The sequence below is a fragment of the Typopeltis vanoorti genome, chromosome 1, assembly GCF_054136105.1.
Source record: "Typopeltis vanoorti isolate ZY-2024b chromosome 1, IOZ_Tvanoo_1.0, whole genome shotgun sequence".
NCBI lineage: Eukaryota > Metazoa > Arthropoda > Arachnida > Uropygi > Thelyphonidae > Typopeltis > Typopeltis vanoorti.
The window spans coordinates 159645236-159662354 of NC_143549.1; the positions used below are offsets into that span (position 1 = coordinate 159645236).

Here is a 17119-nt window from a genome sequence, read left to right on the forward strand (position 1 = left end):
GAAACAAACAAGTTATTGTTCCTCTATATCGAGCCTTGATAAGACCCCATCTAGACTACTGTGCCCATATATGGGCGCCAGGGTTTCTTCTTGATGGGGAGGAGGTGGAGAGGATCCAGAGACGAGTGACCAAGATGATATCAGGTCTGTGGAATAAACCTTATGAGAACAGGTTGAAGATTTGTGGGTTGCAAAAATTGGTTGATAGGCGGAAAAGGGGTGATATGATTGAAACATTCAAATTACTGAAGGGTTTCTATATGATTAATCCAGAAGATAATTTTGAGAATAGGACTGGTGGTGGGAAGGCTAGGGGCCATACATGGAAGCTGGGCAAGAATATGGTTAGCAGGGGTGTTAGAGCTAGGTTTTTAACTTGGAGAGTGGTGAATGAGTGGAATAAGCTGCCAGCGTCTGTTGTGGGTGCTATGACCGTGAATGAGTTCAAGGCGAGGTATGATAGTATGTGTGAATGTCGAATAGTTGTTCTTGACATGATGTTAGGGCCTCCCTCGAGGAGTCTGTCGACTCCTTGCAGTTGCCCGAAATAATAATAATAATAATAATAATAATAATAACCCAGCATGCTACCCAAATTGCACCAAGCTGAGTTGATGAAGAATAGTGAAGAACATGAAAGAATAGGGAATTTAGGTTTAAAAAGGTGTTGCCTACTTGCTTTTGAGAAGGAAATTCTCTTATATAACTATTATTATTTTATAATATAAAATAAAGCCAAGATATCACATAGATTTCTATTTCATTTATTTTTGATTCTGATGATTAAATTCAATGGCACTTGATACGATGACACCACTACGTAGGACACACAACTATTTGTTTTAATGTTCCTATATACTACGTGCTTCTTCTACATCAGAAGAAAGAAACCAAACAAACAATCCGAAAAATAAAGGCGTCTAATCCGTCAGTTGATTAAATGCCTATAATTATCATTGGATACTTTCAATAATAAAAATAGCCTCATTCAAGGAAAATTAGTTCTTATCACACAATATTTTCTTCAGTAAAAATATGATGGAGCACGCTGTTCAATAATGTCATCTATAATGTCATCTATATATGTGTAGATTGACCTCATCACACTTCCCCCCCCCCCGTGACATCACTAAACGTCCTTCTCTTCGTTTCGTATTACTGTAATAAGAAACGTTAGTACGGTCAATAATAAGCTTGCATTATCCATCTGTGCAGGCCGTTAGTCCATCTGCCGATGGGGAGATTACCGATACTGCGTTTTATTATAATAGAGTGGTAACACCCTCACATATCGTTCGCGACAGACGAAAGAATGCTGTTTGATAGGTTCGGCATAAGGGCCTCCTAAGTAAGCTCTCATCTTATGGTCTCTCTTCGGTCTTTTGCAATCGGATTTGCAGGCTTTCCTCCGTGGTCGCGAAGTGCATCCGATGATAGATCGAACTTTATCTTTCACAGGGCTCTACACTTTTATCTGCTCTCTTTATTCAATATAACAACGACCTATTCCAATTGACTGTAAATCCAATCCGAAGTTTTGTTGATAGCAGGCATTGCACTACCGATTTTATTTGAAATGTTGGATTAAATTGCACGCTACTTGTAGAACATATAATTCTAAAGAGTTAAATATTGATCCATAAAATTTTCTTCAGAAGGAATATAATAAACTTGTTAAAGTCATTGCTAATAAACTTAATCTTTTCTTATTTCTCTGTTGTTGTTTTCTTCACATGCATTAATAACACTGCAATCTCTAGAAAACATGATATTCTTGCCACAAAATAAATTTTATTTATCTTGGCATATGCATAGTATCCCCTTTTCCATCAGACGTGAATTAATTTTCATTTTCGTTCCAAACATCACTTCACTTTTCAACAATTAACTTATGTATGTCGTTAATCCATCCAATTATGGAAAATAGTTCTGGTATTAGAGGTGATTTTCCGAAGATTTTCCTAAAACTTCTTGACGGAATGTGGATAGAAATTAATTAGATTCATCAAGGATTAGTCACTCTCGTGTGCGTGCATGTTAATGCTAATAGTTATTCGTCATAATGTGCATCAATAATTCTCTCTCTCTCTCTCTCTCTCTCTCTCTCTCTCCCTCCTCTGTTAACACACGTGTTGCGACCAGTTTCGTCCATCTACATTTTAACCCAAAACCTTTATTAAACTTTTCTTTCTCACTTCTTGCTATAATAGCCATCGGCAACAACTTTTCTTCTCAGTTCTTTAATGCGAATCCCACCTATGAAAGGTTACAGAATATATAAATATATATTACATCAGTACTCTGAGTGGATTAAATGTCTGATAATTCGGAAGCCCTGCTCTAGAAACAAAACTAAGTAACGACACTTTTCCAAGTAATTCAGGTCTCTAATAAGCCAATTATTGGGGGAGGGGTCTCATCCAGAGTGATAGAAATTCGTGTGCTATTGATAAAACAGCAACTGCTACTGTTACATCATCGATCGTATTCAATATCGAGAGATTTCTGCCGATTTGTGTTTGCTAACGATTTCTAACAACACTGGAGTAAGAGAGCTTCAATTATGCATCCATTAATTGCGAGCTGATGTTAAAATAATGAAGCTCCACTAGTATATCCCATAGGTAAATAGTTTGGCTTATTTACTATTTCAAGTGCCTATAGCATTCTGGAGACGTCCCGAAGATTGTTAGGTATGCAGAAAACGAACTGATAACTTCGATACTCGTCGCTTCCTACCGAAACGTTTTTAAAACATTTTTTGAGCAAATTCCACAGCTTAGACGATTTTTGGCCCCGGAAAGTAGGATTTTCTTCTTTAATAGAAATCGACCGTAGAAAATACAGACATGAGTTAGGATTAGGAATAATTTGTTCAGTTTTTACTTTTTTGAAAAGGTTACGGTTGTACAGTGTCATTCTATAGCCTCTGGGAAATAATAAGTAGTCATGGAATTCATTATTTATGTATTACTGTTTCTCATTCTTACATGGAAACTCAATAATGTAACCATGCAGAAATCTCAAAGAATTGAGAATATCGCATCTCCATTTCTCAGAATCCTTAAAGCTGGTTTTTAAAAATATTATTCAATTCCGAAAGATATAGTTCATATTAAAATTCTGAATATTAGAATAGCCAACAGGATATGCTCCTCCTTTCATATCTTTGTGTATTTGTAAAAATGTATGATTTACATCCGGGCAGAAACATGCTTTGAGTGCAACGTTATCTCAAGAGAATTTATAATCAATGTCAACTCCTCTTACTGTCTGTGTCTCTCTTCTTCAATGAAGAAGTGCTTTATGCAGCACTTAAAGTTCACTCAGCTGATATATGTCATTCCGACTTTACTTTGTTATTTTTGGGTTAGATTCAGTATCTATTGCTTCTTCACTGTAAGAGACAGATCCCACTACAGTACATGTTACGTATTCTCAAAACAGACTCTTGTCTTAAGGCACTTAACTAGTTAGCTTCATCGCCGTTAGCGCATTATCATTCTTGTTCTTTCGAAAAACGTCTCTTTCACCAGTTATTTATGTAAGCGCTTCTTCCTCTCCTTAAAGAAATGGTTAATTTTTCCTAGTCATTGGCGTTTTCTAAACATATCTGTATCCTCTGCGGCAGCTTGAGATTCATGCACTTTCCTCCATATAAGATTATAGGTATAACAGATAAGATAAACCAGCTAAATATAAATGATTATTTTTATTCTATAAAGTACTTAACTAGAAGTCATCAGATGTTCTTATGCACACAACGTCAGAGAGTAGCTGTTTTATGTTCTTACGCTATGTGTTTCGAGAATCTTAAGAAATTTCATGAAAGTAGGAGAGAAAGAATAAGATTATTTTTAGAACAATCTTCTATGAGAATAAACAATACAATGTTTTCTGAGTATTATTATTCAAAAATATCTCTCTAGGAATAAATGTATAACTTATCGTTAAAATTATACAACACACTAACAGAATTTCTCAAATGATGTAGTAAATGCTTCATAAAGAGCCTTCAAAAATACGAATGCATCTATTCATATCAATTCGAATTTATAATAAAATGGATTGTTCAAATGTAGTATTGTACAACGGTGATTTCTAAAGTTTTGCACACTCTACGTTTGTTGTTAAATTAACATTTATATAACAATATACATTTACGGGTCTTCAGTATAGAAGTCATTTTACACCATCACTGCTGTCCAAAACTGGCGTAAGTCGTTCCTATCAGCAAACCTATTCTGTTGATGTATTTGATGTAGAAACATTGTCAATGGTAGTGAAGCATTTTCCCAAGAAGTGGTTCTTTCATCTTATGGAATAGATTGAAGACGCTAAGGTTTGATTATTCGATTTCAGGAGCGTACGGTGAGGGTTGATGAGGAAATAATTGCCATACGCAGTCTATCATGAAATTCGATACTTCACTTGTCAAATATGTATTCTCATTTTCAGACAAAGAAGCAAACCTACCTCACATGAAGAAGTGCTGCTGTAAATTTTCGGGGAAGAAAATGTCTTTTTTAAACTTCCAGTAGCATGCTGCTTTCCCAGTCGATCCCACATGCAGTCCCCCTATCTCTGTGACTTCATTTGTTATCTCATAAATCATTATTATTATTATTATTATTATTATTATTATTATTATTATTATTATTATTATTGAAGGCTAAGTGCCTTCAATTGCATTGGATGTTTCCATACTGTGAGAAGTGAATTTTTGGTTTTCGTTCAAAATCTTGTATTTATGTTTCGGGTAATACAACCATTGCTTTCAAATCCTGTTTACATTCAGTCTCATTGCGATGCGTTTCTTTTGCAATCATCTTACAGGATTCTTATTTGTCAGGTGTTATCTGTCAGAGAACATTTTCTTCAAAATTTCAGAAGATTTCTGAAAAGAGATGGGGTTGAGCTGTTTGCTTCATTTCTGATTTCATCGCATGTTTTGCGCCGATCTTTTTTTCCAGCAAGCAAATGATACCGTAAGTATCAATGACCTGCCCAAGTTGATATTTAATGCACCTTAAATTAAGTTTTTGGAGATGTTGCATAAAATCACAGCACGGTATCACAGGGGACCTCGCTTTCCTGAATCGTCTTTAATGCCGGTGCAACCCTTAAGGAAAGCATGGTCCGAATATGACACCGTGTTGCGATCCACTGCGCCATCTCCATAAACTTCATTCAAGGCATTCTCCATAAAAGTTTTCGATAATTTTTGATGATGAACGCTGGTCATTGCCGACCGAAGACAGATTCTTCTTCTTCTATTTTTCTGGAACAAGAAACAGAAACAGGAAAAGAACACACATTTTTAAAACAATCAACGCTTAGCTTGAAAATAACGTGACGGTGGAAACCAGCCTTACTTTATCCCACTTTAATTTGAATCGTATATTTCTCTCTGGTGCCGATTGAATACTTCCATTTTCAAATCTGTGTTAAAATTTTAAAATCTTTCCTTTTCAATATACGGTTCTATTTGCCATCTATATATATATATATATATATATATATATATAGATGGCAATATATATATATATATATATATATTAAACTATATGAAATATTATCTAAGCAATGGTGGAAAAAAGCACGATATTCCACTTAAAATATATGTGTTGTGTTCTGGTTTTCACAATGCATAAACTTGTGAACTGTCAACCGACGCCCAATGTTCTTATCTAAAAAATAAAGAAAAGCATAGTCGTTAATTCATCTGTTAAACAACCTTTAAGAGGTTTGTAAACGAGGGAAATGTTTAGTGAGGCAGAACGGCGCCAATTCATTATTTTTATATTTCATGAATCTGAAATATCAAACGTTGTTGGATTCTTTGGGTCTTCCACTAATACAGTGGAAGACCCAAAGACTTGTAAAAAAGAAAAAGAAAAAACTTATTAACTTAGATTGTGAACTATTTATAGCTGCAATTTTTAGAAAATACGTAAAAAGGCAGATATTTTAAATTAACAGTAAATTTCAATGGAATAAAAATGAAGATGAAAAAAATTAATAGTAATTTGGGACAGAATAATAATGGATGGTTGATAGTTGGAGAACGTGCTTTTCTGAATCAATTCCAATTGCTTTAAAAAAGTGAAATAAAAAAGAATATTCTGATCATCCTCGTGATATTGCTATGGAAATATTTGCAGAAAATGCAGAAAAAGAAAAACAATATCTGGATGTCTTTCAGTGATAACCCCTTTTCTTAATTTTATATCTTACGCACCTTTATGCGAACAGATTATAAAACACGAAGACTCATGTGACAACTACTTACGAAGAGATGGGGGGTGGAACCTAATCAAGTGTTTCTCTTGGAGGCCGTAGTCTTTAGGAAAAAAAGTAAGTGGAGATCTAAAGAAGAGTAGCAATGGATTGAAAACGATGGTGAAAAGTTGGTTCTGTGAGTTTTAAACACTGTATATGAATGTTTGTCAGAAGCTACTCATGTTTTTCTATGCTAAGGGAACAATATCCTTGTTCCCTGTAAAATATCCTGTAAAAGCTCGTATGGCAGAAACAAGTCATCCATTAGCGAGTAAGTATGAGTATGTGAGAGAAGGGTCATACATTAGCCGCTTGACCTCTATTGAGTAACATCGATCATTTCAGGAAAAGTATTTCAAGGGAACAGATTTAATATAACTTGTGAAAGCAAATATCTGTTAATATCAGTTCGTCGTAATAAAAAGCAGAAGAAAGGTATCGTAAAGAAGTTGATATAATAACTGGAATACGAAAAAGTGTCAGATACTCACCTTTGCCTTTTTAATCATAAGCCATTAGTTCCCCATACTTTTCATTTTAGCTTTGTTATTTTTCAGGCAAAGATTTTATTAAACCATTTTCCCCCCACCCTTTTGTTGCCGTCCTCCCGAAATTTCATTATGTCGATAGCGATGTTTCCAAACTTAGTAATTCAAGAGGAGATATTATAATACACAGTGCACTCAACTTTATTAAATTCAGCTAGTTAAGTAGCAAATGCATCTGAATGTACCTTTTAACTTTTCCGGAGAAAACTCAGTTATCATAACTTCATTACTTAAGGATGTTATTTTGGCTCTTTTTGCTATTTTAGAGATATTCACTCAGTTTTAAATTGAAATGTTCTGTTTTCTTATTTACAATAAAGTTTTAATTCAGTATTACGTATGCATATTTGTTAATCTAAACAGCAAAAGTTTTTAAAAGTATATAATACATTAGAACAGTTCTTAGTGAAATAAATTGAGAATATTGCTTCTGTAAAAACTGAACAGCTTTATAGCACTTCTTGTTCCATTTGATAAGGCAGTAAAAGTCGTTTACGATACACTTTTATAACCAAAACAAATTATAGGAAGAGTTCTAAAAACTTTAAATTTTCATGCGAATGTGGGATTGGAATCCGAAGACTATCAGTATCTAAAGGAAACGCTTTCATTCACTCTTTATGTGTGTTTCAGTTAAACGTGAAGTAATCGGTGTTGTACAACTGTTAAAGAGTTCCTCCTCACGAAATCTGGGATCTTTGTCCTGCCGAACATAAAAACTGGTTAGAGAATAAACGCAATTTGGAGGCATAATAAAGCCAATCTTAGGGACGCATTAAATTATATCAGCACATTCAGTTTTCTTCACCTCTAAGTAGATGAGACAGCTTTTGGTTTCATTTTTGTACTTATTTAATACGTCAGAAACATCCAAAATCAAATACATTAACATTAAAATATGTCTGCAATCCATTATCTGTCGCTTTGCATTTTTCGGAATACAGTCGATTTTGTCAGTAAGGCAGATAAATATTTATGCAGCCTACAGAAATTGCATTCTTTCCAGAATCATTATGCATTCAATATGAAGCGGCTTTCTTAATATTTTCTTTACTTCTCCTGAACCCTTTTTTTGAAAGCTAAAAATAATATTTCGAATGATGAATAATCCATCAGTATTATATTATTATAAAATCAATTCGCTCCAAGAATTTTAAGGATCTTTCACTGTCAGTTTCCTTAAGTTAAGTATGTTACTATTCCCTTAATATAGAAAACGGGAACACTTCGTATATAGGACAGATCATAGATTTGGTTAATATAAAATGAATGCAAACATATAATCCGGTAAAGTCTAGCAATTGCAGTTCCATTATTTTAGAATATTCAAAATGAAGGATTCTATTAATTGTAAATGGAAAATTTTATACAAGTGCAGCGATATGAGGTATGCAGTAAATAGTTTCAGATTACGTTTTACGAGTATGATTTAAAACGTAATCTGAAATATTTTAAAAATAATCCATATTTATGGTTACGTTTATTACGTAATCATAAATAATCATAAATTTTAGCACTTCAAAAATTCGAAGAAAATTTTTATGCAACCTGATTTGTATATAAAATATACGACCTAACATTTGTCAGGTTGTTATGTACTTTTTTAAGAAACCATTTGAAAACTTTTTTATTGAGATGCGTTAAATTTCTCAATACAACTCTCAACCAGAATGTTAGAAACATTCCCATTGGCTGAATTAGTAAGTTTCCTTTCAAGAGACTCCAGTTAACTCTTCCTTGTACAAAACAAACTAACCTGTCAGCAAAAGGCACACTACTGCAGACGGTGCGCTCAACTTGTAGACTAAGTTGTCTTGATATAATCTTAATGAGAGAAACAAATAAATTTGATTTTACTGCAAACTAAAGCGAGTAACTTAATCTATTTCACAAACTACTAACAAAATTAGAAACTCTCTTATTATCAGTCATTTAAAAATCCTTTTTTTAAATGCTGCAACCTTCTAGAAAGAGAAGTAGACACATAGTTTTGTTTAATGTTTCAAGTGTACATAATTGCTTACTTGTAGATATTATCATCTTTATTATCGATATCACCAAGTACTGCAATAATAATAAACGAAAGTGAATTTAAAATTTCGATTTTAAAAATAGGAAATATTTATTCAAACAAATGGATTATCTACTCCGAATGAGACCACTGACGTACAAATTTTTATGTTAGATACTAAGAGGACTTTTATATACTCTAGAAGTTCTGATAAAGTCGTTTGTAGAGAAGGGAATCGTAAAGTTTTTAAGTTACATTCCAGCTTATCTGTCATTCCTTTTGAAGGAAAAAATACGACCATTAAAAATGTCCGAAAATATGTTTAAAGTAAGGCAATTGAAGCAAAATGGATCACGGCGTTTCCAAGAGCTAAAAAATGTTTTAGTTAAATATTTCCATTTCCGATTTTCAATTTCTAACAGAAAACACTCCAGCTGGGTTCTTTCTTGATCTTTAGTTATTTCAGAAGCTCTGTACATATTTACGTAATGTTGCTTATATTTTTGCTAATATATGTGCTTTTTTTCTTTCTGGAATCCTTTCAAAGATCGAAAACATGTCAGAACTTTTATGAAATTGCTCTCAAGTCGTAGAAGTTATGAAATTGCACCGCAGCCAGAGACGCACAGTATCTTGAAGCGTAAGGCACGTTAGTGAGCAGAGTAAAAGTGATAAACAGAGAGACCGAGGCTCACGCATTTTGCTGTATCCTAGAAACAGGGGAAGGAACGTAACTCATAAAAAAATAGTTTTCGTGCTTAATATGGGGGACCCAAAAGGAACTGAAGGATTCTCCAGAGTTGCGCCAATGGATACGAAATAAAATTCTTCGTGTGAAATATCTAGTTCAGCTCCACAAAATTGAGACTTCATATGTTAGGAGTATTCGCGAAAGCGTTGTTAGTAATACTTTATCAAGCAGCTATCAGTAATCTAATGATTTAGCCAAACATTTCTGCTTAAAGAGATCTGCAGCAAAATAAACAACAATAAAAGTAATAAATTATTCACTCTTTGCACGATAAGCCTTTATCAGTTGCTATGTGCGTATGACAAAGTTTTATAACATGCTAAACTCCACTATATATAAACCTTGGTTAATATATATGCAATTTTATTTTGCTGACTAAAATTCATTAAAATGAAATTAAGAATGATATATAAATCTCTATGAGTCTCCGTAGTTCCGTCAGTATAGACGAAGCCCTTTGGTTTGGAAAGACTTAGATTCGAATAATCCCATCTAGGACGGGAAAAACCTTTAATATGGACTTTTGCTGAAGGTGTGGTAGCCAGTCTAATACGAAAGTGGCGAGGTTTTTCTTCCCGGAAATTCGGGATTTTCATCCCGCAAAACAGACAAACCGGACAGAAAAACACACGGAATTGACTGCTATAATACTATTCAGATAGGCTTAACTGCGCTATCAGAACATTAAGTAGGTGTCATAGAAAGCCTTGTTACTTGGCTGTGACAGGCCATTCAGCCTAATAGGCAAGGAAAAATTGGATATAGACTTGTAATGTAGGCAAAATATGTAAATACAGCTTATTTCTAATTTTACTTTTGGAGTTTAATTTCGTGGATTTGCATTACCTATTTGATATTATCAACGATAGGGAAATGATATTTGGCTATTGTGATTAACGTTTCATCAATGTAAGGTATATCTGTTGTGGGTTTTCCGGTTTCCAGTGTATTTATATTTGCTACCATACTGATATCTGGTGTAGAAATAGATCGTAATGTCCGGAATATTTTCAATTATTGAAATGTTTCTGTGAAACTTCTGAAATGAAAATATCTCTGGTAGTAGGGACAAATATTTGTCGCTATATTACCATAAGAGCGAGGAACTGTTGTTTTCAAAAAAAAAAGAAAGCTTTTATATGGGTAACTTACATTTCTTTTCCCTATACACATTTGTGAACCTGAAGTTTCATTCACAGATTGGTTATGAACGTATCCAACTGATTCTTTTCGTTCTCAAAACGCCTCCCGGAGAAGGTCTTAATTCTATAATACGATTCTTTTTATCTTTGACCTTCATTCGAAGTTAAAATTCACTTTGGAAAGCTCTTGTATAATATTTCCTTACTTCATCAATTCATAAATCCTTTTACAAGTTTGGCCTTACGGTTTGTGCATTTTCCACAAACTCTGAAGAGAATCCAACCAGTATATTTTTTTATTCGAAAATAGTGCCGAAGTAAGAACAAAAGCGTTGTCTTTTAATCTTTACACACTGCAAGAACAACATGCCAAAGAGGACACACGCACTGTCACAGTCACAAGCAAGCGATCATCGATCACTGACACGAACGTTTCGAAAGATTTTTACCTATCAAAGAAACGATTTCATATGACATTGCTTTCATTCCACAGATTTTATGTAAAGCACGCACTCATACAGTCCATTGCGAATCACTCATGGTCTGCCAATATTTTTCTAGTTTGGGAATAGAGCAACGTTTCTAGACTACTGAAGTGTCATTTTCAACGCAGCACTTACAGTTGTCACAGATACATATGTCACTGTGTGCCGTGATTAACAATTCATATCACAGCTCTCTCCCACATCACAGATGAGATTGGCAGAATTTGTGATTTACCATATTTTTACTATCAACCATGAATCCTAACATAAGAATGGAAAAGAAACTTGCAAAATAAATACTTAAATATTTGTAGTCCCGATCTACTCCAAATTCATTTCAAGACGTTATTCATCACTTTAATTTTATGAATATGAATTTGATATCTTCGACTGAGCTGTTTACAAACTAAAACGTTCTTAACATTAGTTATCCTTGCATGGATACAAATCATCCAAAACCAGTCTTCGAACACATAAGCAAGTACAAAGCTCCAGATGTATGGCAGTGTTCAATTTATGAATGAAATAAAAGCACTCACCTGAAAATATTCTTTTTTCTAAACACAGATTCAAAGTTTAAGATAAATGGGACATAGAAAACGCTTATCGGTTTGCGAGCTGTACTATATAGAAAAGTGCACCATTCTAGAGGAGGATTGATTTCATTTGGCACGCCATCATTCTCAAAAACAAATTTTTTTCTCTGTGAATTTTAGTCGCTCGTGGTTGGCAGAGTAATTAGCGTGTCTGCTCTCCAACCAAATGGCTGCGGGTTCGAATTCCGCCTTGTGCATGACTGTTTGTGATTGTCTGTGAAAATGTTAGTGGTGGTGGGCAGTGGATGGCGTTGGTGTGGATGATGATGTTGATGTAGTTGCGATTCTCTGTAGTTGGTGAAGACGGAGAACTGTACAGGCGGTGCCCTCCCTGAATGAGTCTTTGCCGGCCTGGTTGGCCGAGTGGTTAGCGTATCCGCTCTCCAACCAAAACGCGGCTGGCTCGAATCCTGCCATGAGCATGGATGTTTGTGATTGTCTGTGCACATGGTGGTGGTGGTGGGCAGTAGATAATGCCTCCCTCGATGAGTTTTTGGACTTCCTAGAGGTGTTACATAATAATATTTCTCCTTTAGTTATACAGAATATTCATGCATTCATTTTATATTCATTCTTATTAATCATGGTCATCGAATAAGAATGTTTTGGTCATTCATCATAATGTAAAGTATAATAAAACTATTTTATGATACAGTGTTTTATTTGTAGCATTTATTTCCTGTTTCGAACTAGATCTCACTTAACTTATTAAGCGAACTCAACATTTGTTCAGTTACAGAAAACATCTGAAGATGTTTTCAGTAACTGAAAACATCTGAAGATATTTATTTTATTTTTAATGAATTAAAAATAAAATAAATATGTCTATATTTTTGTTTTTTGAATCCTGATACACTCAAACGTTCATCTTGTAAGAGCTAGTTTGAGTTTAATAAAGACGTTTCAGGCCTGGAAAATAAGGAAAATGCGAACCAATAGTACAATTTTATTCCAAAAGTTCCTTCTCTAGATTGGTTTTTCTGCAATGCTCTTTCTTTCTCAAGAAAGCGAGAAATGTAACTGAAGAGAAACCAATTTCCATTCCAATCTCCACTCTGGCTGGGCTGTTTGATTAATTGTAATTCTATGCATAATATTTGCTCATAATAAATATTGAATTTGAAATCGAAAAAATCATCCCGAATTGCATTGCAGTAATAATTAAATTGTGTCAATACCAGTCGTGTTTAGGTGAAGGAATGTGTCGAGCAGATAAAGAAGTCTGCAGATTATGTCACTTTTCCAATCAACGAGAGGAAGTAAATGTAAAAGTCCTCTATTGTGACCAAAAGTTTCCTCCTACTGAACTGTTCAAATGTAATTCTTGAAACGTATTTATCCAAAACGAAATCTTTGTCAATGAAATGTAAATATATGTCCCCTATATGTTAACAGTCAAAAGTAATCGATGTTGTTGTCGTTGTTGTTGTGACAGCACCTCCTTGGATCAAAGGACTCATGGCCTGAGGCTCTAGGTTGTACAAAATAATTGCGTATCAGTCCTTAAATTTATTTAATGCAAAGCTCTTACTACATTCTCAGGCACGGAACTCCACGCACGCACACACGCGCACAAACGATTACCTCCAAGGTATTACGCCTCACTATGACTTGTCATTTTATTCTACTATTTAGAAAATACTCCTCGACACCTATCTGATAAATAACATCTTATATCTCTGAATAATATTCTCCTATCGAACTCTGAAGATTACATCTTCAATTTATCTTCATAGCCTAGTAATATTGAGAACCATCCCCCTCGAAATCCATGTAACCAATTCTGAGCTTAGTATTCCCGATATGGTTTAATCGGGCCTTATACAGTGAACTACACCATATCCTTTTCTCTACTGAGCAATGATTTCAGCATCAGGTTATCCTCTGGGTTTCATCACATCTGCATTGCATTCTTTGAATTTTATCCTCCTTTCAGCTCTCGTTACCAAACCCCTTGGCACTTGTACTCCCTCCAGTAAAGTCGACCAGTAGAATACACAGCCTTTCGTCTTTGATTATGAAAGCATAATAATATATCTCCAAGCATCGATCTTATAATTTCAGACTACTCAAATCCATCAGAAGAGCCAATACATTAGAATTATTCGTGATGTTCAGTTTTACATAATCATCAGCAAGAAACTGAATATCGCCTTTAAATTCAATTAGATATCATGACACATAGAGGTTTAATATTAATGTTCCCAGTAACGAACTCTTAGAACTCCATTTGTAACCTTTCACCTCCTTAAAACAGCTCTCTCATACACACCTCTTCGGTATCTCTCAGATAGCTGAATTCTAAGCCATTCCATTAGCCTCATATCTAAATGTACTCGTTGCTACTCAACGTCAACTTATCGTCAACCAAAGTATTAAAAGCATATTTGTTTTTGTGAAATTAAAAAGTTCATAGTCTCATTGTCTTTGATTAACCCTCATCAACCACTCTTGTTACTTTATTATATATTATAATTTATAGTATAATATATTTGGCTTAATGTCGAAAATCTATTGTGTTATCGTATAAAATTTCTTTCGCTATGCTAGCAAGAGAAATTATTGCAATGTTTATTGAACCACAGACAATTACGACTGTAATTCAATAACGAAAACCTACTTGTACATAAAATCGAAATTCACTATTGAAATTTCTTTTCTTACCTTTGTACTAAGTCAATTATTCATGTTTTTTTTTCATGCATTGAGCTGCCACTTCACAAGTTAAGAGAATTTGAGCATATGACCTAATCAAAAGGGATCAAAAAGTAAACCGGTGTTTGGTTCCTCGCTAAGAAGTAAATAAACCAGTTGTCTCACATGAGTGCTTATCTGGTGTAGAATGGATGAAATTAGGAAGAAACAGAACCTTAATTTTGTTCAAAAACGTTGAACGTTTTATTAATTTGAATTACCTTTGATATTTTAAGACTTGATACTTTGATATTGAAATTAATAGCGTATGATAAAACACTCTGAATGATATGAAAATTATAAAAATAAAAAGTATGTATGTGTTTTTTTTTATTTCATTTTAGTGGGGGGGGGGGTGCAGACGTATTTTTCGAGGGATGATGGAAAAGTACTATTGTATTTTTGAGCATCCCTTGTTTTCGTAATCTAATTAATTGCGTTTTCCCGGATATTGAACATGTAACCGATTTTATTTCCCACATACAATCTCTAGTTTTTACTTTATTAAATTAAAAAAGCATATGTCTATAAAGCTTGTTTATTTAGTTAACTGGAATTTCGAATTCAAATTATTTTCTTCGTAGAATTTGGGGAAATGAACTTTTTCTGCTTCAATTAGACTGGCGTTCTTGCACTGTTTTTGCAATAGAGCACATAAAATGTGAATGAACCTTACGTTTATACAATTTATCTTACTTAATTCGAATAATATCTAAGATTCCGAAGTTCTTATTTCAATATATAAAACAAACTGATCGAATATGACCAGGAAGTTTTGCTGTCAGGTGTGCTAATAAGTTTAGTATAATAACTAAGTGTTTACTTGCATTGCTGAATACATAAAGTTATGATAACATGCAAGACATGTTAAGCTTTTATCTTTTCACTTAAAATATGTACAGAATAAAAGACGCGCAATTCTTTATCTCTAATTGAAGCTCCTACAAACGTGAGCGTTACAAAATATCTTCTACTGCATTTACATGCAAACGGTAATATTTCTGAAGAACATAATGTATCGAGTGTCATGGGAAAGAAACACTTAGGTGTTATGTGGGTGAAGGGGAATTTGTAATATTTTCAAGAAGTTATTCTTATAGTAATAAAAACAAAATACTAGACATGAAAGCTTAAAGAAAAATGGTCGAATAAAGAAGTCCGTCAGTTAAAGAATAAATGAAAGAAATAAATGAAAGCTTTCCACGAGGAAAACTGTTTGTCTAAAAATAGAAAGAACCGTAAATTATAAAAGGAACGTCAGAAAATAAAAAAAAAAAAACAGTTGCAATGCTAAAAAAAGAACACCACAACACATTCTATATAACAGAAGAGGAGTTGTGAAGCGTCCGCCTGATGAGTAGTTAGATTTTTAAAAAACATTGTTTATCTAAACGTAGAAGAAATCTTGAACATTGAAAAGATTTTGTTCATAAATGATGTTTACAAACTGTCTGCCTTCACCTACACTACCAATTTTCTGGATACTTGATGAACGCTTATTTGAAGAGACCAGTCGCTTCAGAAGAAATCTTTTTAAAAGCGCTGATCTCTTTAGAAAAAATAAGAATTCTCTTATATATATATATATATATATATATATATATATATATATAAGGAGAATCACTTATGGGATTATATAGCCGAATGTTGATTAAGAAAAACTAATTTATTTTTAAAGGCACTGCTAGTTTTGTCTTTCTAGAAGACTTCATAATACATACGAAGAAGAAAACAAAGATATACAAAAAACATTACTTAGGTACATCACCAAAGATTTAAATTATTAACGGATTGCTCAAATTAGAATTGATTCACAGACCAGCTGAGTTGTGGTTTTCATGTGAGGACGTGGTCTCGAGACTGCCATAGCTGAATAGCAGAGGAATAACAATCACAAATGTTGTGGCTGAGGTTGATATTAATGTGAACAGGATTTAGTGCAATTTCTGTTGATTACAAGATTTTTCTTTCAACTTCATCATCACAGCGCTTAGAAATAGTTTCGGATTTAACCCAGTTTACTGAATGTGTAGTGGACTGATGGTGATTGGGATCAAAAGAATTAAGTACATGACTAGATAAGGCTGTGACCCTGGTTTTACCATAGGTTGATATCTCTAAAATGTTCTTCGATACGAAGTTCGATTGATTTATCTGTTTGTCCATAATATGGGGAATTATAGTCACACCTGGATACACCGGAGTATACAGTTGGACATTTTCAATTGTTATGCTTACGTTTAACTGGACGAAGACAGGATCGAAGAGGTTGAATAGATATTAATTTTATATTTCTTGAGGATTTTTGACAATTTGTTACAAATGGAGCTAATATATGGAACAGTGATATAATTTTTTATAGCATTACTCTCCCCTGTATGGTGTGTAGATGGATTGAACAAGAGCTTAGAATTCTTCTGCTTAGGATAACCGTTATTTTGGAAAATTAATAAAAGCAGCTTATTAAAGCTGAAGGAATTCATTGGCGATTTCCGCTATTCCTTCTTCTTCGCTGATGAGAGTACGAGTTCCCAAAATAGAAATAATACCACATTTTGGAGGTGGATAATGAATGGACTGTGCGTGAAGATATCTATTCGTATGTGTTGG

At 33.8% G+C, this 17119-nt stretch overlaps 1 protein-coding gene across 1 annotated transcript in view; it reads right to left on the minus strand.

Annotated features, from left to right (window-relative positions):
• The window catches only part of LOC150110581 (uncharacterized), an 851360-nt gene that overhangs the window by 677604 nt on the left and 156637 nt on the right, over positions 1-17119 (minus strand). Inside the window, 1 exon segment of the mRNA XM_090402114.1 lies at positions 14731-14790. Coding sequence (XP_090258240.1) covers positions 14731-14790 — 60 coding nt within the window.